Source organism: Mycteria americana, chromosome 1 (assembly GCF_035582795.1).
Source record: "Mycteria americana isolate JAX WOST 10 ecotype Jacksonville Zoo and Gardens chromosome 1, USCA_MyAme_1.0, whole genome shotgun sequence".
Taxonomy (NCBI): Eukaryota; Metazoa; Chordata; class Aves; order Ciconiiformes; family Ciconiidae; genus Mycteria; species Mycteria americana.
The window spans coordinates 11,688,967-11,713,624 of record NC_134365.1 but is presented as its reverse complement, the minus strand read 5'-3'; the positions used below and the strand labels follow the sequence as shown (position 1 = coordinate 11,713,624).

Sequence of the window (24,658 nt, the reverse complement as noted above, 5' to 3'; positions counted from 1 at the left end):
AGAAGCCAAAAGTCTGTCCATATATCATGGCTGAACATCACCCAACATGCCTTTCCCAGCTTCATACTATTTACAGGATAAACGGTTAACATTAGAAGTATCTGTAAACTAGACTGTGTCTATCTAAGCACTGGTTTATTGAATTTACATTTTAAAAGCCCACAGTTGATTTGAATTCAAAATATGCAGTACAACAATTACATTATCCTTTTAGCTTTCTTTTTCTCAGTCAGAAATCTACACACATAGGAAAACCAATGGCCTAGCACTGAAAACTGAATTATTTTTTTTTTTCCAGAGCTTATAGGAAGTTTCAATGGCTTTATACCCTGGTAATCTGAAATAAGAAAGCCAAAAGACTGCTGAGCTGTTACTTCAAAGTCAAATTGATGAATAAGAGTCATAGGTCCTGATGCAGCTAACCACGGACTTCAACAAAGCTATAAAGATTTATACCAAGAGGGGCTGTCTTCCTGTTAAACTGGATTGTTGTCAGATAAGCTGCCAAACCCTTTTTTTCTTTCCCTATCTATGCACGCTTCTTTCCTTTTATACTCTCTGGCATAAACTCCCAATCCTCAGATTCGCCAGGGCACTGTTTTGCTATGAGGGACGGTTTCTACTTTGAATGACTGACTGCCTCTCTTGATACAGGTACCATGCTGACACTGCTGGAGGATTAAAGCAGAAACTGTTCGCGTGGATTTAACTTATTAACAGCTTTTTGGCTTTCACATCAACAGCGAAATACTTAGAGCAAATGAGATGCCACTCACAATTTTGTGACTTGCATTCACTTCCAGGAGTGCTGCCTCCAGCAGCTAAGTTGCCGAGATGCTGGTTTCCAAATCCTGCCTTGTGGCAACCCACGTCAGTAATTTGCACCAACACAACCCTGCTTGTGAGGCTGCACCCACTGTCTCCGTGGGATGTGGCTGGTCTGCTTGTGTGGCGTCCCAGCGTGTTCCAGGCTCACAGCAGCCTTGCTCTCAGTGTGCTCCTGCTTTCACCGCTCACACAAACGTGAAAGGATTTCCTGGACCTCTCTACCTGGCCAAGCTCCTGTGGGCAGGAGAAGCCATGTTTGTACAGGTCCTGCCTGCAAGCAGGATAGTTGTCCCATCTCTGGACTGCAGAATGAGTGTGAACACTTCTCATCCATTATTATCTGCTCCTGTACTTCCCAGGACAAACTGCTTTGGCTGAAGGTGTGGAGGCTGGATAGCTTCTAATCAAGATCCTTAGCAGGTGAAAATAACACTCACAGCTCCAGACTTATAATAAATGTACCAATTTGTAGGTCAGGTGTATGGCCTTGTCAATTTATATTAAAGAAAATATTTAATGTAGTCCTACATACACAGCCCTCATAAACTCACACTACAGTTTGCTTGAAGCCAACAATGTCACACCACAAGTATTTATTCCTACCATACACATCTGAAGTGACTTAGCTGAGCTGCCTGCTTAACCTTTTCCATTCATAATACCTGGGGGAGGTGAATGGGCTTAGTCTGTGCCACAATGTTTTAATATTATCTCCCAGCTCTTCTTGTTAAGTCTTTTAGGCAGACTCTAAATTCAGCCTCAGGCCCAAACAGTGCTGTTAGGAAGATTTCTGTGAGTGTAGTTCACAATTGCTGTACGCATTGTCAGCACAAAGATAAAGTAGGAGGCACCATGCCTCTTGTCAGTTAGATGGAAGTAGGCAAGCCCTGGGGGCAGGGAGTTCATTGTCTCAGCACTGAGTGTGAAACTGGAGAGAAGCTACACCACTCCTATGTAACAGAAAGAAAAAAAACAATAAGTAACCATGTAGAAATGCCAACAAATTCTCAGAGATACATTTTGTCCCAGGTGACTTGTGAACATGAACTAAGAGTGTGACCCGTGCATTTTAAAGCCAGAGAGTGTATTATGATCTTTTGGGGCAGCCGCTTGTGCAACATGGTCATGTATATTCACATGGTTGGGTTTTGGCCCGTTTTTGACAAGGCTTCTCTGTTTTCTTCCGTTAGGCTGATTGTAATAGAGATAGGATCAAGGCCGTGAAGTACAAAGTTACATTTAATGTACCCCACATCCAAGGGGCTTTGCAATAACCATTTGAAGCTGGATCCATCCACCAGCCTCATTTTTGAATTCATTCTAACTTCACAAAGTAACTAGAGAATGGTCCCACATCAGGAATTTGGCTGGTGCTACACATCTGGCAAAACAGCTTTATCCATGCAATCCCACTGTGGAGGTGTATCTTTAGCCGAGGCCGTAGCCTATGTTGAGCCATAACTAATGGTTTGGGGAAATTTGCCTCTAATCGAGGACAGTGATTTTTTTATTATTTATTTTACTGTGTAAGCTCTTTGCCTGAACCAGTCTCACCATTGAAGTCCTATTTCCCATTAACCACAATTAAAAGAGAAAATGTTTGTGGTTGTGAGCCCCAGACTAACTGCTTCTGACCTACTGCAGCCCTGCGGTGATTTGGGTTATATTAGGAGAATGCTGAAGTGACTGAGACCTCCTTTGCTGCTCTACACAGATGACATTTTTGTTACAGATGGGATGTGACCCTCAGGTAGGAGAATTTTCCCCCTTTCACAGAATCACAGAATCACAGAATCGTATAGGTTGGAAAAGAACTTTAAGATCATCGAGTCCAACCGTAAACCTAACACTACCAAGACCACCACTATACCATGTCCCTAAGCACCTCATCCAAATGTCCTTTAAATACCTCCAGGGATGGCAACTCAACCACTTCCCTGGGCAGCCTGTTCCAATGCTTGATAACCCTTTCAGTGAAGCAAAATTTCCTAATATCCAGTCGAAACCTCCCCTGGAGCAACTTGAGGCAATTTCCTCTTGTCCTATCACTTGTTACCTGCGAGAAGAGACCGACCCCCACCTCTCTACAACCTCCTTTCTGATCTGCATAAAGCAGTCCTCTTCTGATATACCCTACAGCAACCACTCCAGTCAAAACTGTAATTACAAAGGCTGTTTTTATGAGACTGCAGAAGTTACTGAAGCTATGGACATGAGCAGCATCTAGCAAACACCGACTTGTTGTTGTTGGTAATGGCTCATGACAGCTCAGCCATTCACAAATCTCACACCCGTCATTTCTAAGTCCTACACCGGTACTTTTCCACTGTTAGGAGCAGTCGGCTATACTCTCATAGTTGAGAAAACATAGTAGTGACGTCACAAACCTGTCAGCATAGATATAAAACAGGAAGGAGATAAAGACCTCATGCAAAACTGAAGAGAAAAAATAACATTTCAATTTTGCACAGTTTGAATTAAACAATTAGTATTATATTGAAAAAGCATTCAAAAGCACTAAGCTAGTGCAAGGATAATAAACAGTTTTTGTTACATATTATATTGAAAAAGCATTCAAAAGCACTAAGCTAGTGCAAGGATAATAAACAGTTTTTGTTACATATTATATTGAAAAAGCATTCAAAAGCACTAAGCTAGTGCAAGGATAATAAACAGTTTTTGTTACATACATATGTGTGCTTTTTTCCCCTGTCAACAGGAGAAACTCTCAGGGCAGGACTGGAAGGGACAGTGAAGGTCTACCCTACACAGCACTTCCCTAAGTAGTCTAACGGGAATAAGGTCTTAACCGAGAAAAGCAGAAGTTACAGCCTGGCCTGGGAAGGCAACAAGGGAATTAAAGGTATCAACAAATCCCACAAGAGGTAGGTTGCTTCTATCAGGACCATCATCTAGTAGATTAGCAGTAACTGTCCTTCTGAAAACATGCCCAGGGAAGTCTGTTGCCACAGTCCTTTCTGGCTTAAATAACATAATATCATGTTGATTTTTTTTATTTGTTTTTTGGGGGTTTGAGTTTTCTTTTGGCTTTTGTTTTTAACAGAGAATGGCCCTTCTCTAGTGTGTGGTGGAAACAGTAAGAAGCAAAGCTTATCCTGATCTTTGGTGACTTCTGCAAGAAGAGAGGATACACACTGAAGTTCCCATGTTGAGTATGAACATTTTTACTGTTATTTCACCATAAGCAGAATTGTCAGCAAAATTATGTTTAAAACACTGCATCTCCAAACTGATGAGATACTTGATGCCATATTTTACCTAGCTCTGGCATTTACAAGGAAATGCAAAGGAATAGCTACCAAAGGAATGATGAAATGCAGGTGCCTGAACTTGGAGCAGTCATCTCGGAAGCGTACAAAAGAAATAAGAATTTATTTTTTATTATTATTATTATCTAAGTGCATGAACTTTTAAGAAGGGGAAATTTCCTGACCTTAAATCCAACCTCAATTTCTCTTTTGCAAGAACATGCATTCCTCAAAAAGAAAGAAGCAAATTACGTACTTTAAAACTATTCCTGTGTCTAATGCAAGAATTCTTGTTTAGATAATTCAACAAGTCACAAGAGCTTTCCACTGAAGTCAGCAGGACAGCTCACACGAGATGCTCATGTGCCTTAAGTTTGCAAGATACTGATCTCATATATTAATTATTTATTTATATATTGTTATGTTTTTCTTGTTTCTGTCTTATATTTGTATCTTCCTTGCACTTTAAACAAAGCCTCTGTCCACTTTACGCCTATGATTTTGTATAGAAGGCAAGACGGGTATTGAGTTTCAGCATGGACTAGAGTAACAAAAATCTATCATTACTCCATTTTCATAGGTCTCACAGTAAAAAAAAAGTCACCAATAGAAAAAGAAAGTCACATATGTCTTGCATTACCCCACATTCATCTTTCTAGCACTGATTGTAAATGCTGCTCTGTGGTTATGAAATATATTAATTTATTTGCTAGAAAAGTGTTCTGAGAAACTTCATGAGTCACTGAACAGCTTACAGTTTCTTGTAATTGCTGGGGCATATGTTTTTGTGACAGGCAACACTTACACTACCAAACACAGCTGTTTAAAAAACAGTGTAAAATGTGCAGGTGCATGTAGGACAAAAAAGAAAAAAGATAAGAAAGAAAAGAAGCCCCCCCCCGCCAACAACTTTGCCAATTTTTGTCTTTTTCTATCAGGAGTCTCTCAATATTCATCAGTTTTAAAAACCTGCACCTGGGGTCTGAGAAGCTCAGCTTTCTTTTTTTTAAAAAAACTTTTCTTCATAGAAAAATAGGAAGAAATTGGACTTCAAAAGCTAGAGAAACCAAGTTACTGAACAAAAGAGAATCTCAAACTTACCTGATAAATTTTTATAAAAAACATTTTGCTTTTATTGGATTACAGTACTGCAACTACCACTCAGTGTGAGAATGAATTTAGCCTAGATAACTGGACCTACCAATTTGCATAGACAAGAGACAATAAAGGTCCCAACATGTTTTCAAATTTAATCTATGGGTTTTTTTCAGCTGATTAACTGTCATTAAAACAATTGTGCCTGGTATTAGTCTGTCGCGATTCTGTCCAACACCTGTTTAACACTATAAATTGCTTATTTATGAATGTGATAGTTTACATTTCAGAAGCAGAATTGTCTTCTCTGGTATGGAGGTGGGGGTCAGACCCCCATTTTAGGGCATGACATGGAATAACTCTCTGATACCATGATCAGTTAGTAACTCCAAGAAGATCCACTGATGCTTTTGAACAACATACTCCACATCTGTCCTTTCAAGCTTCTCCCCCAGCTCCCAAGAGAGCTGAGGGACTAGAGGTCATTCTGGTTATTCTTTCATACCACCTGAATGTGTCCTAAGCTTTATGGACTATTAGATTTCGGGGGTATTTACCTTATTTGCATATGTGTAAAAATAAAACCTAAGCCTTTACTTTGGGGTTTTTGACAATTAGATAAAAATCTGGAGGATGTGAGAGATCAAAGTTTTTCTTTTCCCCATGTGTACTCCTTACTCTTTCTTGGGGAAGTGAACTCTTAATACTGAACGTGACGTTATCTAATGGAAATAGTGACTTCTTTCCCCTCTCCCAAAATATAAATAAACTAGAGATCAACTCATGCAACAGGGAAATACCCTTAAGAAAAGCCTTCAACCACTTTTGTAGAACTGGAAACCAGTTATGAGTTGTCAATGCAGATGCAATATGCCATAAAGCCCAGGTGTCCCACATGCTGCTCGTTCAACGCCCATAGCCACGGCACAGGTGTGAAGGCTGAGGAGCGGGATCAGCAGCTCCGCTCACCCAGGGCCCCTCTCAGCGGTACAACACGTTGGGTGAGCAAGCTCTGAGTGTGCACAGCCAGGAGTCACCAGTGGGCTCATGCGGAGTGGGACAGACCTTTACTGTGGATTAACTTCACAGGCTTTATTGTACCTGAAATGTTAAGAAGTGCAGTTGTATAACAGCCCCCTTTCTAAAACACAAACAAACAGACTGGAAGAGTCGTTTCATAGCCTTTACCTAGCAAGTCACAAACATGACTGATCTCTTTGGAAAGAGCCTAGCTTCACCGTAGAGTTGTTAGATACATAATCAGCTTTCCTTACACTGCACTCTAATTTCACAAACCTTCATTTGTGGATTACATCGGACCTCTGTACTTCATACAAACGGAAATACATTTATTTCCTCAGACATATTAGAGACAAATGATTTGCTTTGGAAGGAGGCAGGAATATGGCTGGAGTATTTTCTTTACAATCTTTGCAATAGGGATATGGAATTGTTACAAAGAACAAAGCTCGTGTTTCTTCACACTTTTAGTAGTTATTTCATTTCCCTGTGAAGGTTTGACGTGTCACATAAATCCTGAGATGTCATAGTTATTCAAATAAGAGTTTGCTGATAATTTTGCCATTTGTTGAAATAACTTCAAAAATCCTCCTAGAGAATACACTTTTTCCTTTTTTTTTTCCTTTTTTGGCATGAGGAAAATTGCAATAGCTCATTTTGAGAATTCAGGGTATCATTCTTAAAAATGGTATTTTTTAATCTTTTTTTAAAAGCATGAATATTTGCAACCCCAAAGTAGTAAAAAACAAAATTAGCAGTGATATCTCAAGCATAAAGTAGCTTTGAAAAGGAGCATAACAGAACTCCTGCTGTAGACATCAATGTATTAGCTGTTAAATACTTTTATTCAGTGAGAGTATTTAAACACATACTTGGCTTTATGCATGTGCAATGTTCCCCCCAGCAATATAGTGAAACAAGTGCTAAATTTAAAGCAAGTGCTTCAATTCTATGGTTTTCAGACAATTGACTGCGACGATTGTTTAGTGGAGCAACCAGATGGCACTACTAGAAACCTCAGAAAGCTTTTTCATAAATACCCTTTCTACTTTGAGAACAAATGTTTCTTGAATTTCCACAACCAGAAATGGAGACGAAGCTTGTGTCCTTTAATTGTTATAACCTACTATTAGTAATACAAAAGAGGTAGAGAGAGCACATGCTACATATATTCTACCTCTGTCAATCACAGTTGCTGAGTCAAAAGGACAATCAGTTGTTAGTCCACTCAGCATAGTGCTATCATCCACAGTGGTATAATAAAAAGACAAGAATTCTTCAGCTTTGCTCTGCTTGGGAGAAAAAAAGAAAAAAAAAGGAACACATAATTTTCTTCTAATATCCATAATTTATAACTGTACAGACTTTAATTCATGTTTTACTAATTGAAATATATAAAAAATATTACATTCAGCAAACGTTCTTTCTTCTCAAGCTCTATCATGTTTTCTTAAGGTTAGGTCAACAATAGCAGAACCCAAGATGAAAGATAAATCACCTTTGAAAATATTAATCATGAATCGTAAGAAAACATGAGACAAAATATCAATGAAGTCACTTAAAAAATATTCAGATGATGTTATAGTCTGTTTCCCAACAGCTGCATCTGGTTCTATTTCATATAAATGCAAGTTGGACATCTATAACCTCTGGGTTCATAACAGATGTTGTCGTGAAGTTGAACATTTTTACATAAGCAAAAGCTAAACAAATTAATTTCAGGCCACCCAATGTTTCCAAAGGGCAATTGCCTGGCACTGCCAAAGATTGTATTACTCCATGCAAAACTGTATCCAGACACTCTAGACATACTTTTCAAATTTTATTATTTGTGGCTTTAATCATGAATTTAATCTGTCAGGTTTTCCTCTGACCAATGGTGAGTAATGCCATCAAATACAGAGACCGAGGCTAGTTCTGCTGTGTGTTTGTGTGTAGAAATGTTTGAAAGATGCCTGCAGTCGCTGCAAGCAGCACCGCCGTAGTTGCACTGCTGAGCACAGGGGCTGAAGTCTGCTAGCAGCCTGCATGGGCTAGGAAAGAGGAGAAATGAGTCAGAGATGCGGGGGGCAAAGAACAATCATCACTATCCTAAATGATGAGATGTGAACAGTATGGATACCAACCTCACTGGCTATCAGCATGAACTTCAAAGAGTCTCTGCTTGTGCACTGCACGCTATGCATCAACCATCCAGAGTCTGGCATCTCATAGCTTTATATTCCTATATGGCTCAGGGACTTCAAGCTGTTTGTTGCCATTAGTCTAGAGAAAGAGCAACTATCTTTTCTAGGCTGGTTAAGATTCCCCCAGAGTGGTTACTTTCCTTAATAAAATGTCTGCTTTTCAGAAGTGGCTAATCCTTCAATCTCCTCTTCCAGTTTCTGCTCTGAGAGGCAAATGTTTGGCAGTCTTGGAAATCCAGGCTCTTCCTTAAGTACATTACAATGCATAACGGTGTCAGAAAAAAACAGTACAGGACAATTTTAAGTTTTTAACTTTAGACAAGCAGACCTTAAAGTTTTAAGTAGAGAGTTCATCTATCACGAGCAACATTGTAGCAAGAAATTGAGTATCTACCTACAATTTAAATACAACCTCACCAATATCCTACTGATTGAACCACTTTGCATTTCTGATTAGCTCAGAATTGAAATTAGTTGGTTGGTTCAGCAACTGTGAATTTAATTTTACCAAGAATTAAAGCTAAGTATGTCTGATAAACTAAAGCTACAGCTATTAAATTCCCTATAGTTTTAATAAGAGATTCTGTATCTATTGGAGAAAGGTTATGTCCAGTATAGCACTCTTCCCTGTTGCACTTAAAAATGAACTAGCTTGGCTTTATTTTTGATACAGGTTCTTTACACACGTTATAAACTTTGGAAAAAAAAACCCACAGTGCAGAAAAATACTATCATGAAGCAATGAAAAATATTGTGTTTCCTAATGGCAATCAATTCAATCATGCATATTTTGTGTTACTTTTTAAAGGATTTATAATCTGTGTGTTTTGGTTGGTTGGTTGGGTTTAGTGGGAAAAAAAACCCCAAAACTATTGCACTGTTACCATTGTCGTCATCATCTGCACTGTTTTGGAACTTGATTCTGGGATCCACTGGACTGTGTAAATCAGTTGAATTATAAATCACAGGCAAAAGCCTCAGCTATGGTGAAGGCCATCCAGGGTCTTAGTTATAGCAGGGTGAATACAGCTGAGCTATAAAATATAGCATTCCACACTATTCTGTAATTTTTAAATGGCTATTTAAGCTATTTAAAAAAAAAAAAAAGTCCTCTAGTAACACAATATCCATTTACATGAGACAACTTCTTCTGGAAACAATAAAGGTGCCTATCTGTGCAGTGCCCAGGATAGATTTTCATCCAGAACAAGGCCGGTTTCTATTTAAGACATTTCACTCAACTACAGATTCTAAAAAATCAAGTATCACACTATAGGTTCTCCTTCATGCTCTGCAAAGGAGGCCTTACATGCAGGCTGCTTTAAAGCACGGTTTTACTCATGTCATCTGCCACAGAAAAGCACAGCGGGGCTGTTTGACCTTGTGAAAGCAAAGCATACTGGCAGGTTGTTAGAAGCCCATGGGTACTATCTAAAAGGCATAAAAATATTTACGTCCACATGCATACTTCCCCCCAAAATCTTAATACCTCAAAATCTTAGTTTAACACCTACATTCCCCAAGAGGTGTGGAAGCAATTGAAAGCTATTGTCTCTGACTTACTTATGATTTTTCTCAGTGAGCTTTTAGGCATCTGAAAACTCAGATACGATGTAGCTCACTGAATTCCCTGCTGTTATTAGAGGGAGTCAGAGAGACTGATACACCAGTTTGCTTCATTTAGGTGTACAGCTCTTCCCATCACTCCCAGAGAATCACCAGGCAGTGCTGGCATTGCCCAGCCATCACCTTAGCCTGGCAGATACACCTCAGGGAGAGCAGCAGGCACAATTGTGGTGTCATGTGTGCCCTCTCTGCAGGCTGTTGTAGCTACAAATTACTTTCCTATCTGCTTTCCTCTTGGCCACGCTATTCTCACATTACTGGTTGCACAGCAAGTCAAGTTCAAGAAAAGAAAACTTTCTTAACTGTACCATGAGCTGACAGTTAAAGCAGTTTCCAGCTGATCCTCAGAATGAGCAATCTGTCACCACTGTTCTTCCATGTTACTGCCTCAGCTACAGGATTATGCAAAGTTCAATACAATCAACGGATATGGAATTTTTGGTTGAATCTATGAGCAACACACTTTCCAAGCAATAAAATAGTCTACTAAAACCAAAGCTGGGGCTCAGTCCTGCTTCCTAGTACTAAGTGCTTAGGTGTCAGCACAACTGCTTTCCTTGTGGATGGGGAGACTTTTCATTCACTGGAAATTAAGGATGTGTTTTAAAGCTTGGCACTGTGTGACTTACTAGATTGGAATTGAACATAAATGTGAAAAATCAGCCAAAGAAAAACTCAAGTGATTAATGGCATAAATACCATACTCGGAAATGTCCCAGAAACATTGTCTAACTTTCAGAATCCCAAATCATAGCACCTAAGAGCTAAAATGTGACTTAGTCAAAATTTGGCACCCCAAACACACAAAACTGTGATGCTGAATATCCTGCACACCACTGCCATCTACATAGGTAGAAATACCTAACCTTTCCAGAACTCTCTAGTTCTTCAAGTTCAACCTACCTCTCCATTTCTTCTCATGACATAATGAAGTGATGAAAATTTCTTAAAAAAATAAAAGTAAAATAAAAATTTAAAGCTGCTTGCTTTTCTGCTTGTTGTAGACCTTTCTTCAACAGTCTGATGGCAGGACCATTCAAAGTAGCCATCTAGCTTGTAGGCTAGATTTCACTGCTGCCTCTGTTTGTCAGTGCTCAGATTCCCTTTCCCATAGATACCCTCAGACTAAAGACAGATTAGAAACAGATTTTACACTTTTGAGACAAGTACTTTAAGTGGAAGACCATGATGCAAAAGATGAGTAACATCCCCATCACCATCACCACTACCTCCCCTCCCCTTTGGAAGGAATTCAGTGTTGGCCCAAAGTGTGCTCCAACCACAGCCACCAGAACAACCCTCTCTCAGGACCTGGAGTTTGGCATCTCTTCTGCTGTGTCTGCATAGCAATGGCTGTTAAAGCAGACGTAAGTCTGTATCATTCTCTGGTAGCTAAAAGTCTAAATTTCACATCTGTCTTCCCTTAGGTGGAATTTACTGAGGCCAGACCTTGATTCTAGGAACTAGCTTGATCTAGTACAATAGAAGAATCAAGTTTTGAATTAATATTTCTCCACTGCGTGGTCTGTTTTTCTCTGGATCTAGCATCCTCATGCCTCAATTTCAGTAGAAATGTTGTTTGTGCAATTGCAACTGCAATCAAACCCCCAGTGGTTGGTCATCTGAATAGTTCTCCCTCCTCCATTGACTATATTGCATGGATCTTCACTGATCAGCCTAGGAACACAGACACCTGGTGAATCACCTAGTTCTCACCTAGTGAATCCCACTGCCTATGATTTAGCCCTGGGTTCTCAAAGTTTTCATGCGTGTTATTTCCCATACTGGAATTCCCAAAAGATGTCAAAAGCAAATCCTGCCATTATATGGAGTTTTTTATCCTTTGTGCAGACTACAGGTAAACGGGACAGGAGAATGCTCCTAATTTCCAGGCCATTTGAAATTAAGTATTACAGTATCTTTCCAGGCAGAGCTAAACCTCAGTTGCCTGCAATTTTCTCTTAGAGCTAATTGATTCCTGAAGATAAAAGAGCTTATATGGCAAACTGACTAACCCTTACCATAGCGAGTACTAATTGCTTGGACTCTCAAAATAGCTTACAAGAATAATACATGCTAACCACACATACCAAACACAGTACTATTAGTCAGTGTTCCAAGCATGTTAATGACCCTTTCCATAGTGTATGTGTGTGTATTACAATGCTCCAAAAATTTATTTTTAAATAATCAAGCCACAGAATGGAGGCTGAGATCACAAGAGTCTGGGTTACAAGAAGAGTCTGGCTTAAAGCAACAAAAGTTAAAATTTAAATTCTGAGATAGCTTCCATTCCCAATTCCATGTTTTATTTTGTTTATGAAATAACTAGTTTAGTGACTGAAAAAATAATTGAAAGGTTTTCTTGAAAAGAAAGAGTGAATACCACTGAAGTCCTATATTTCATACTTCCTTTCTCAAAACAGCTGTCAGAAACTCGCAGCACTAGGAGCCCGTAAAAAAAAAACCAAACATGAAAGTAATGGATAAAGTAGCAGATGCAGCTTTTACTTAATGTGATAATTCCTCTCTTTGAAATGGCATACTACTAAAACAGCAGTAGAAAATTTGTTTTTAAGAATCCACCTTCCGATCATTAAGGCAGATGGTCAAAGCCTGGGCAGGACCAGCAGCTTGTATAGCAAGCTCCTAAAGCCTTTTCACTGCAGAGTGAACTCATGACTACTCGTAGACAACTACAGTTAGGTGGCACAGATCACAGACATGTTGACCATTTCCCCAGGGGAAACACGTACTACCAAGTTCAAATGTCTGTTCTGCAAAACATGGGATGTACACTGGAGACCTAGTCAAGAAAATGCTTGTGAGATCCAAAGAAAAAGAGGTTCAAACCCCAAAAGAAACAGAGGTGTGGGTGTTCTGTTAAAAGGGGAGCCTTTTACTAAAAGGCTTCTGGGTTTCTGAACAAGATTTCAAAAGGGATAGTCAGCTTCTGGGAATGTGATATTCTCAGTCAGGAAAATTGAGAAATATATATATATGTAAAACATTTAGAAGAAATACAGTTAGAACTGAGACAAAATAATCCTCCTGGAGAAGTCTCCTTTTCCTTCCCTCCTCCCCCATACACACTTTGGGAACAAAAGCTCCCAATAGCCCATGGGAAAGGGAAACATTGTTTTCAATGTCTTTTGCAACAGGCGGAGAAAATGTTGTACCATTTAGGGTGTGCATTTTGTTCAGTTGAGCATTACAAGGAACACTGGGCTAATACATGTGACAGTGAAGGGTTTTTATAACATCAGTGTTATCAACTTCTTGATTTTCATAGATGGTTAGCAGCAATAGAGCTGCATTGGACAACGTGAAGTCATCTCGCAAAATAATATATGACAGGCCAAGCGTATCCTGGCTTGATTTGCATCGGGGACTAGTATAGAATATCTCACTGCAGTGCAGCCGCTCCCAAATCGAACTGATGAAGTCAAAGAGGCTTGTAAGTTCCAGAAGTGGGGGAAGAAACCTCGTGTTTTCCAAGAGTGTCAGCTCCTGGTACTTAATGAATGGTGTATTGTAATACAGAATTTAAATTAAATGGCAGCAGCATTAAATATCATTTATCATTAAATATCTCAACGGCAGTCAGCATACAGAAAACATGATACAATGAGTTCAGCATGTGGGGGTAATCATGTGGTTCGGCGGCAATGTTTAATCTAGTTGAGGCCAGTAATCTCTGGATGTTGATGTGCAGTGTCATGTGCTGCCTTTTAGCATTTCCACATGGGCGATCTGTTACTTTGCAGCATTAAAATCTGCATTTGATTTCTTACTCTCTTATCTGACTCCTCAGGGATTCAGTAAATCCAGCAGTGATTTACAACTGCCATTCTCTTTGGGCTTTGACACATACGCAGTCAAGGATTAAAATCAGGCTTCTAAAGCAGTTACCACTTGCAGCCATCTGCCCTGCCCTTCTGATGGAGATTGCCAGTGCCACCCCAGTAAGTCTGCAAACCCAGTGAAGCAACTCCTGAACATCTCAAGCCTGTTTATTAAGGTACACAGATCCACTTTTAATTTAATGCTTAGCTGGGAATGGCAGCACTACAGAAGCTGATTCATAAATCATGCAGCAATCTGTCAGAGGTCAGGCAACAAACTTGGGCAGCACCCATCTGAGCCATCTGATTTTACTCTGCTGCTTCATGTGAATGAACCCTTGGACTTCAACGTTTACAAGTTAGTAAATGACAATCCTTCCAAAAGCAATTGTTCAGAACAACAGGGCTACTTCTAATGCTTTGCAGACTATTATTTTACTGAGTGTTCTACAGACTCTCAGTCTTCATTGGTTACAATTGTTTCTTTAGCTTTTTTGAAATTTTCACAGCCCCAAATGAAGCAGAAATGAGGGTTTGCTGCACATCCTCCTTTGAACCCCAATAATAAGTGTGTTAAGTCACTGCCTCAATGTTGGAAAATCTCTCAGACACTTGGGTGCAATTATATAGCAAACTCAGAAGTATTATATAGCAATTTATGTAGTACCTTAAGTACATGTTTTTATTACACAGAGTGAACAATCAAAGTAGTTGTTGATTTTAAATGATAAACTTTTATTCTGAATATACTGTTTTTGCACAAGAATTAACACAACAGTTCTAGGATTATAAACTTTTTATAACATTATTGTACAAATTTTTACAAAAAATTATTTTTCCAGGCTTGTCAAGTTCCACAAAAGTGTCAAGAGAACACAAGAAAAGGGAGAAAGACCTGCTTGCCTTGTAAGAGCAATCAAGCCTTTTTTTGCAGAAACGCACACTGAGCATTTCAATAAAAATATCCCAGAAAGCATGATCCAGACATTCCATACAACACAAGAAGAGAAGACAGCTTTGTCAGATCACAATCGCAATTTCATGGCATCTGAACAAGACAGTATCCCTTTAGCCTCAGTGAAATTATTTCTTCAAGATTATGTTTTTCTTTTAAACCATAAACAGGACAGATGCAAGTAGCTGGGAAGAGGGTGAGGCTAACTTTTCCAAACTCTTGAATTGTTTTCAGACACTTTGTTTTAATCTTTTTACAGTAGTGTACAATGCATATTAACAATATTAACATTGTGGTATGAAAAAAAAAAATAAAATCTGGCCTTTGTTAAAGGCTTGGATGTCTGATGAAGCTAGGGTAAAATTTATCCTAAGGAAGGAGTTATTAAGATTTCACCTTCAGCTGACATTCCAAAAACACCCGAGTGCGTTGCAGTGCCTTGTAGGCATTAATAGACTTCTTAATAACCAGTGTGCTAGCATCTGAATTTTTAGGACCAGTGGGACTGAGGTTGTGTTTTGAAATTAAGACATAGTAAGCACGTTTTCTGAGCTTACGTGTTAATGGGAACAAAAGGTCTTAATGTCTCTTCAGTGATACCAAAAAACCACAGCAAGTAACACTTGGGTTGCAAAGGTCACTTGAAAGGGATACTGCCTATCTGAACCCAGTAAGGCCAGTTTTTAAGTTAGTAAAAGGAATATTATAGGAAAACTTACAAATGGCAGCAACACTGTTTTTTGTCAAGTTAAGCAGTAAAGCCTCAAGCATTAGAAACATGAAAAAGATCATACTAAAGTCTTAAAGGTACAGGACCTAAAAATCTTGTCAATTAAACCTGTTATGTCATGTTAAAAACCTGTTACAAATATGGACCACGGTCAGTGTTTTGGCAGTAATGCTGGTTGTTTAAACGAAAAACTAGAAAGAAACCTTTCATGTTAAGTCCTCAGATCATGTTTTGCACAGTACCATGCTGTAACAACTTTAATGGTGGTTATTTGTCAGACATACAATAGGCTGCATGACTTCTGTGTAAACTGAAACAGTCCCAACAGTTCCCTTTGTGCTACTTAAAGGATCTGGTCAAATATCAACAGAGCTTTTTATCTGGCTTTAAAAAACCCCCAACTTTTTACAACATATTGTAATTTGAAAATGTCTCAATTTAAAGCCTAGGATCAAGTTTCTCCTCTCACAGACAAGAGAAGATGACTATTATGCATTATGTGAGAGTAAGGATACTCTTCTGCATGAGAATATGTGTTTATTCATTCAAGTTTTTTCTAACAGACTGGTATTCACATTTTGAGATAGCTAAAGTTCACATTGCATTTTCCATCTGTGTTTTGTACGTTACAGATATCTAGGTAGTGCATTTTAAAAAATCTTGACCATCACTTGGATATAATCAAAATATATATTGCTTTCTGCAAAAAGAAGCCAAAATTTCATTTTTTCCTTTTTAAAGTATTGAGTTCTGTGGGGACAGTACTAAGCCCTTGTGGGAGGGCCAGATCCTGAGTTTTTCTATCAGACGGATATAATGGCTGGAAGGATAAGTATTTATAAAGAAACATGTTTCTTCAGGTCATATAGAGGGGCAGAGGAGAGGAACGAAGGACATTTCCCTCTTTGGATAACCCAAGAAGGCTAATGTGTCTGCATGGCATGGACTTCTCCCTCCTTTCGTATTTGAGCACTCTAAGGGAAGTGGGATGAGAGCAAAAGCCACGGTTGTTTTCTGTGGCAGCATGGCTTTGTGCCACCTTTCTTTCTGCCTACAGACTCTAATCAAATGTTTATTAAGTAACTCAAAATATGGCCTACCAACGTAAGCAAATTGTTCCAAAATGTTAAATAAGGTAACTTTTCCATGAAGGGTTTCTTTTGGGAAGCTAAATGAAAACTATAGAGAACTTAATATACTGACAATCTTCCAAGAAATTGAAAGAGCAGAATGCAAACTAATACGTATTTTAAGTAATCTTAGAGTAAAAGCTATGAGTGTAGTAAGTATTGGCCTAATCCTACTAAACTTATTCCCCCCATAAAATTTCAGTTGACCACGTTAAGGAAAAATACAGGATGCAGTCTCAGCATTAGAAAGTCTCAAACCAATTTTTTATCACGTGGTAACTGGTGATAGGGTGAAGAGAAGTGCAGTAATATGACTGGAAGGAAGAGCTCCAAGATTATCTTCACCTATATTTTCAAAATCAGCTCACCTTCCCTGAGGAGGACCTGAAGTCATCCAACACGGTTAATTGTACTTTTAACCCCATGACTTTACTAGAGATATTTTTTTAAAAAGCTAAATCTGATCACTGAACAAAAGGTCAGGTTTTATTTTTTTCACTCACTGTATTCCCAAACATGAGAAAATACATAGCTGGAGCCAAGGTACATAAGAAAAACAACGAACCAGCCATGGGTACAACTACAGTAGACATCTGATATTTTAAGCCATGCCATGGCTTTGAGTAGCTTTTTCAGTTTTCATAGGATATTAATGCATGCCTAATTATTTCTTTAAGCTTTTGGCATGATCAAAATTATATCAGTCAATTGCCAGCATACACATACCAATGCTTTGCATTTTCTTATTTTTTTAAAGAGCTAGTGTATTGTGCCATGTTAATATTTGCATATTGCAGTTGTTAGCAGAATTGTACAATACCAGCAGAGTTGCACATTCATTGGTTTAGCTGTCTTGCAATACTGTTTAGTTCTGAAAACTAGAAAAAAGCGCAAATCATATTTTGCATCAACACTATGCTACACTGTCATATTGTAATTTACTGCACCAGTCTGTATCACCAATGAGGTTGTATAAAAACAACTTCTAAAATTATTATTCACAATCAAGTATCAATGTGCATACATATAGATTCAAGGCTCCCCATTTGTTTTGATTGTTTCTAATCTCAGCCACCAGGACATTTTGCTGTTAAATATGCTATTTTCAATAATAAATAGCAACAGCAGAAGTTTTAGTATTATAGGTGTTTTTATATGAAGGAAACAAAGGGGGAACCTGATATGAACCTTAGAGAACATATACTTCCAAAAATAAATGTGTTAAATCTGATTTTTATATTCTTAAAATATCTGTACACAGGTTTTCATGTGAGATCACTATTCTGTAAAAAATCCAACTCAATCCTTTTGTTACAATAGCTAAATTTACCCTATTTTCTCAGCTTTTTCATTGCACAGTATATTCAGAGCTCTGTTTCATAATATAATTTAATATGATTTGATTGCAACACATTGCAATGTTCAATTTCTCACACAATAAAAGAATCACTCAGTTACCTTTTCAATGAACTATACTCTACCATCAAAGAAAACAAACTGAAAAACAATAACATAGCATCATCATCATGCAAAATACCCTTGGAAACCAACGTTCAAATATCACAAAGACATTTTTTATTCACAAGCGTTTTTGTTTGAGCCTTTGAAGGATTCTACTAGCTTTATATATAACTGCATTGTGAAAAGGAGGTGAATATTACATTGAAATTAACATTTTTCTGACAGAAGATGACACCAAGTTTAAGATGAGAATCACTTTTTAGTTAAACTCTCAAGCACCTTTATGTTTTTAAAAACAGAAGTTTCCTTCCTTCCTTCCTTCCTTCCTTCCTTCCTTCCTTCCTTCCTTCCTTCAAACTAACAATTTATCAGCCTACCAAACTTAGCTGGCTACATGATTCATTTTGGAAGAATAAACCACTCACCATAAAGCATTTCAATCACGCTGAACTTCTAATGAAGACTAGCCAATATTTTCATTTTACTCAACTAGTTTGGACAAAACTGATGTTCAAAGCAGCCATCATGGTGCTAGTAATGTATATTGGGGAGCACGTTTTCTTTTTTCTTTTTTTTTTTTTTAAATAATTGTTCATGTAAAAGAATATAAATCTTCAAGATATCCAAAGCTTAAAAGAAACGAAAATCATATACATAAGCTATTGTCAGGGGAGCCCTTTTACATGAAGTCATCAAGATTACAACAATAAACAAATGAAAAAAAAATAAAAATCTTAGATTCCCCAGTGGAGCACGTACAGAATTCTGTTCGGATGGCATAGATGATGCAGCATTCACACACATTTAAAGATCCGACACTCCAACATGCAGCCACCGTGGGTGCCTTTATGAGTCTCACGAGTGATAACCAGACACGAGCACTGCTGTTCTGCTGCTGTCTGAATAGCTGACCCTTTTTAAAATGAAACTGAGGCTATCGTTTTGGCCAGGTCTTGATTCAGTTATGCAGGTTTTGGTTTAGCAAGGTCATAACTGGCAGTGTCTGCTGCCAGATAACAGCCAAAGCAGGATCAACTGAATTCCTACCATAGACCACAGTGATGGACTCAGACCAGAGACACCACCGCAGTCGGCCGAATCTTCCTGTTGACAAGAAAAGAAGAAATCATTTAACATTAATTACAATTAAATTTCCTCAGAAGTAATCTACATTTTAGTCTTCAACATTTTGAACTATCCTTGAGGCATCCTTTTTGGTCTTATATATGTTATTTTGCCTAAAATAACAATGAAATAATTCCTGGAAGTTTGTCTGATTTTTTTTATACAAAGAGTGGCATTACTACATGAACTATAAGCATGGGAGGATTAAATACTTACAAGGCTTACTGCAGTCACTTATGAACTAGTTGGGATACTTACACAATCAAACAAGAAATGCTATGGGATATACCTGGGGGCCCCAGTAAACCACATCTGTAATTCCTTAAAATTACATCAATTTGGAGATTTTGAGTATCACTTTATTGCGAGGAAAGATGGAAGAACAGATAACTTTTCAAGATTAGAAAACAAATATGGGCCATAAACAAATATGGAACATAAACAGGATATGTTCATGTCCATTTCATCAACATGATCGCACATTAAAACAAATATGCTCTGCAGGTGAAGATATGATCAAAGAGAATGCGAATCCTTTCTCTGTCTCTGATGCTGTATTCAAGCACGAGAACCAAATTTTCTATTGGCTTTTTGTACACACTTGATGCAGTCTGTAGAGAAGACACCCTCCAGTTTGAGGGCTCGCTCTGAGCTGCACCGCTCTGTCACGCATCAGAGGACCTAACTATTAATTACACCACGTAGCAGCCACCTCTTATCCCCATTCCTCTTTATCATTAATTGCTGTTATTTGGTCCCACTTTGCCTATAATGTGTAATATCTTTCACATTATGGGCATATTCATTAGTCTGACTGAAATACATTCGATACCTGTTCTGAAGTCTGTATCACCTTTACACCTTCTTGTTTCTCAGGACTGATACAATCTATGTTTAGCTGCCTAAAGCACCAGGACAATGGTGTTCCAGCCATCCCTTGCACTGCTCTGTCCACCGAGTCTGAGATTCATGGGTAGCTCTGAAGGCTGAAAATATTTCGTCTTCCTCTTGTTTTCACTGTATTCTGCACCCATAGTATAAAAAGACACTTTCCATTTTCCAGGAGATCCCAAGGCTCCGAGGACAAGACACCAGCATAGGTGGGAAGGGACTTGGGTATATTAGGAACTGGGGAAACTTCTTGAACAGGAGGAACGTGTGCAGGGAAAGACAGACTGCACCTTAACAGTAACAGAGCCTGGCTGCTGGCACAGAAATTAAATAGGTTTTAGAACAGAAAGCAGAGAAAAGCCAATGAGCATGGAACAGCTCCTGGTTCAGACTGACGTGCCACTGAGGCATATGTAACTAATACTCAATGTGCCTCCGCAAAGGCTGGGGGGGTGTGTGTGGATAAAAAGTACAATCAGGAGAAATAAGGAAGGGTCATTAAAACACCTTTAATTTTTTGGCACATCCTTAAGCAAAACTTTCAAGTGCTTCTACGCCAAAGCTAGGAATATAAAATTAACATGGGGGAATGAAGACAAGTCATCAAGTGAACCATCCCAAAATAATACACATATCGGAAACCTGGTGGAAGGAGAATAATCAGTAAGACAGAGCATTGTCAGGCTAGTAACTTTGTGAGAATGGCAGCGTAGGACATACAGCAGAAGGGTAGTATGTAAAGGATAATACAAAGTGTAATAGCATAAAAGTATTACAGGAAAAGGAAAGTGTAATGGAATCTTTATGGTGAAGAAATTTCAGAGTCTAATAATAAAAATGTAATACTAGGATCGCACTGCTGACCACCTGATCAAAGTGATAATATCAATCATTAAATGTTATGTGAGATTAGAGAAGTCACATATAGACTGGACTGATGCCTTATCAAAAAGAGATGTAGAGATCACATTTTTGGATATGATAAATTACTGCCTTTTGGAACAAACAGTCTTTGAATCTTTAGCGGTGCACGGGGCCCTCCTCAAAATTGTTAGTAGAGAGCTGCTCTGTATAGCTCTAGTATAGCTCCAGTAGCTTCGTAGACCACAATGCAATAGGATTTAGCATTGTGGTGTGAGGGATCAGGCCAAACAAACCCAAAACAAACGATATCAATTTCAAGAAAGGGAACTACATGAAAATTACCAAAAGCAGTTAAAAAAACCCAAACAACCCCCAAACCAAGAAAACAGAAAAAAACCCTTAACAAACAAACAAACAAAAAGCAGAAAACAGGAAAAAAACTAGAAGAAGCATCTCAAAAAGCAAGCCCCTCACAAGGATCCAGAAGAATATTTAGAAATATTGCATTAGATATCCAGGTAAAATGAATGCCACAATTAGAAAAACCATCCACTCACCCCCCCTCCCCCAAAACCCAACCCCCCAAAAAAGGAAAAAACACCACCCTACCACCACCCAATAAAACCCCCAAACCAAACCCCAAAGAAACACCCCTGCATGAATCAGTAGGGAAGTTAAGTACACTGTTATCGGGAAAAGATCAGTATTTAAGAAATCAAGTTTACTCAAGTGGTCAAGAAGAGGAAAGCACATAAAAATGGCAGATTAGATATAAACAGGAAATTAGGAGGGCGGATAAAGAATTTGTGATGACCTCCCTGCAAAATATGCTGAAAATGATAGTAGAAAGTTTTGAATAAATCAAAAGCACAAAGCCATATGGAGTTAGGGCAACTGCTTGATAACAGAGGTGTAAAGAGGGAACTTGGGGATTACAGGGCATAGCAAAGGTCTTCAACGAGTTCTCTGTGTCAGTTTTAAGGGGTGAAAACTTTAATGAGGTTCCCACCACACACAATGCATTCTTTAAAGCAGAGAGGTCAGAGGAATCAGAATCAGTTTGGAATAAATATACAGAAAATCAGATAGAGCAGACAAATTAGACTCAATATGTCATCAGGAATTATAGCATTCATTAACGGTCTCCTTTAGAAACTTGGATGTAAAAACACACAAACAAACAAACAAACACCCCCCCCCAAACAAGCATTCAAGTTCTTCAGAAAAAGAAGAAAAAACTTTCATTCTGTCCTAAAGCAAATAGCTCACATTAGCTGCCATTCTTTATCAATAGTAGCCATTCCCAGACACGTCTCTGTCATCTGTTAGCTTTATAATTTAGTTCTATAATTTTAGCTTAGGCTTTTTTTTTTAGTTGATTGCACTCTACAAGTTCAAAATTCCTAAGGTTTCCGGTCAACAAGTAAGTCATAAGTGAACTCTGCTCCACCAGATTTGGAGTAGGATGCTAAGATTTGGAGATGAACTGAACTTTCTGGTTTATTTAGTTTGGCTCTGTCACTTTTTGCATCTGCATTGTGTCTTGTCATGTAGCTTTATTTCTATTTAAAACACCTAAAATAACCCTGTTGCTTCTTCCTCACAGTGAGTACCATCAGAAACAGAATTATCAGTAAAGGTTTCTTCTCACATGAATTCAATGAACAGTACTCAGTGTTACCTCTAGGAATTTAAGATTCTTATCACTGAAATTACTTAGAAGAGTCATCTTTGAAGAAATAGTCTAAAGTAAAGCACGAGGTTTAAAATTTTCCAACAGAGAGGAGATGTCCGGAGAGTAAGTAAGAAGTAAATTGAAGGTCTTAAACAAAATTGTGCATAATAGGAAGAGGAAAATATCATTATAGTGAAAAAGGCATCCAGTATGGATACAGAGTATATGGACCTCCACATATAGAATTATACAGTACTCAGCTTTCATGTCACCTCTGCATTAGATCAAATACTGGGTAAATTATGTTGATGAATTAAGCCTACCACTATATGTACTTAAAAAACCCTCCATTCTGTTGCCCATTTCTATTTGCTTTTTGAGTATTTTTTTTAAACTGCATCACAATTTATGGGCACTGCTTCTACATTCAACAGTTATACTCTGTAATATTCCTATTGGATTGAAAATAAATATTTTAATATGTTTTGCTCTCTCCCTAAGAGTACACAGAGCAGTTTTTAAAGGATTCACAACTTCACAACAGTGGTGAATGTCTTGGAAGCCTCATGCAGAAGAGGCACTTTCTTACTATGAATGACAGAGTTAAGCCTTGTATACTTTTGTCTAGTACAGTTTATACACATGTTTAAAGGTTGGTGAGATTTTAACCTCATGTTGATCAAAGTCACATTGAATTTCTGAGGTTTGTAGACCAATTTACAGTGGTAAACCAGCAGTTCCACCAAGAACAATTTCTAAATATTCTCTCTGGAATCAGTTATTCTTTTGTGTCTTAAGCCAAGACAAAAATAGTAGTGGCAAAGAAGGTACAGCAAATCCTATCTAAATTACTTTTCCCTCTCCAGCATTGCACATTGTGATCTTCTTGTTCTTCTTGTGTGCTTTAACTGTTATGAAAATGCAAGAAATGTAAAAAAAAAAAAAAAAATGAGGAGAAAGCCTGATTACATGCTGATTTACATAAATTAAAAAAAATAAACAGTTTTATGGAAATGCATGGGAACCCATCATTAATTTGGAGCCTGATTGAGCAAAACGTTTGTTTTGAATGGTCTTCAAAATGTCTTGAAAACACTTCCCCTATTCCTGAGCTTTAAGAAAACTTCTCAACTGTTTCCTGTAAATGTTATTTTTGAGATTTCTTATACAATTTCTTGTAATAAATTACATAGCATCATTTTATCTTATCTTTACCTTATCTTGTCTTTACCTCTGCCAGTGCAATTAGACACTGAACTATTTTTAAGCAGTTTTACTGAAATTTTCCAGCCCATTACATTAGTCACTACTACATTAGTCAGACAGAAAACCTGAATAACCATCAGTCAGTTGGGGATGTCCTCTCTTTATTGTCTTCAAAATAATATTCTGTATATTATTTCTCTTTGAAGAGAGAAAGAATTGGAAAAGAAATTGGAAAGAATCCTCTTTAGCCAGTTTCATTTCATCAGAAGTGTATCAGAAATTTCTTGCATTAATAAGTCACACGTCAAATTTCCTTGCATGCTTGAGGTAGAGAAGCATCAAATCAAATGTCATCTCCTTCATGTCATGCCTTACTATAACAACTCTAGAGAGGGTTATTTTACAACATCAGACACTGTGAAAATTATTCAGCACGTGCAGAATGGAAATGAATGCTTTTATAAAACCGTATATTCATTTTTAAGTATCAAACCCACATATTCGTTGCTATATATCAACATTTCCTTGACGGCAGTGCCAGTTCAAAATTTTAAAGACACACATGGAAATACAAATACGTCGAAGTCTATAAACATACTTGTTACTCCTTTAGAAGTACACTATAACTATTTAGTGTACTAAAACTTTGTCTTGAAACCTTAATCATTTGTCAGAACCATTGTGCTACACTGACTATAAAAAGGATAAAACAACAATATCTGCCAAAGAACTTCTGATGTGGCCTTTGATAT

General features: G+C 38.0%; 1 protein-coding gene and 1 long non-coding RNA gene across 6 annotated transcripts in view; one reads left to right on the top strand and one right to left on the bottom strand.

Annotated features, from left to right (window-relative positions):
* The window catches only part of LOC142404007 (uncharacterized), a 49,656-nt gene extending 35,650 nt beyond the window's left edge, over positions 1-14,006 (top strand). Inside the window, exons 5-8 of one of the 3 annotated variants that reach the window (XR_012773722.1) lie at positions 299-1,248; positions 3,548-3,713; positions 3,893-4,001; positions 13,839-14,006. This is a non-coding gene — a long non-coding RNA (uncharacterized LOC142404007). Of the gene's footprint in view, positions 1-298; positions 1,249-3,547; positions 3,714-3,892; positions 5,390-13,838 lie in introns of those variants that run through there. The other 2 variants (XR_012773719.1, XR_012773717.1) reach the window with 2 other exon arrangements.
* Positions 14,007-18,701: 4,695 nt separating this feature from the next.
* Positions 18,702-24,658, bottom strand: part of CACNA2D1 (calcium voltage-gated channel auxiliary subunit alpha2delta 1) — a 434,905-nt gene continuing 428,948 nt past the window's right edge. For all 3 annotated transcript variants that reach the window (XM_075489919.1, XM_075489999.1, XM_075490084.1), the window contains 2 exons: positions 19,193-19,249; positions 18,702-19,058 (listed from right to left, as the gene is read on the bottom strand). In XM_075489919.1, coding sequence (XP_075346034.1) covers positions 18,825-19,058; positions 19,193-19,249 — 291 coding nt within the window. In that variant the 3' untranslated portion in view covers positions 18,702-18,824. The remainder of the gene's footprint in view (positions 19,059-19,192; positions 19,250-24,658) is intronic.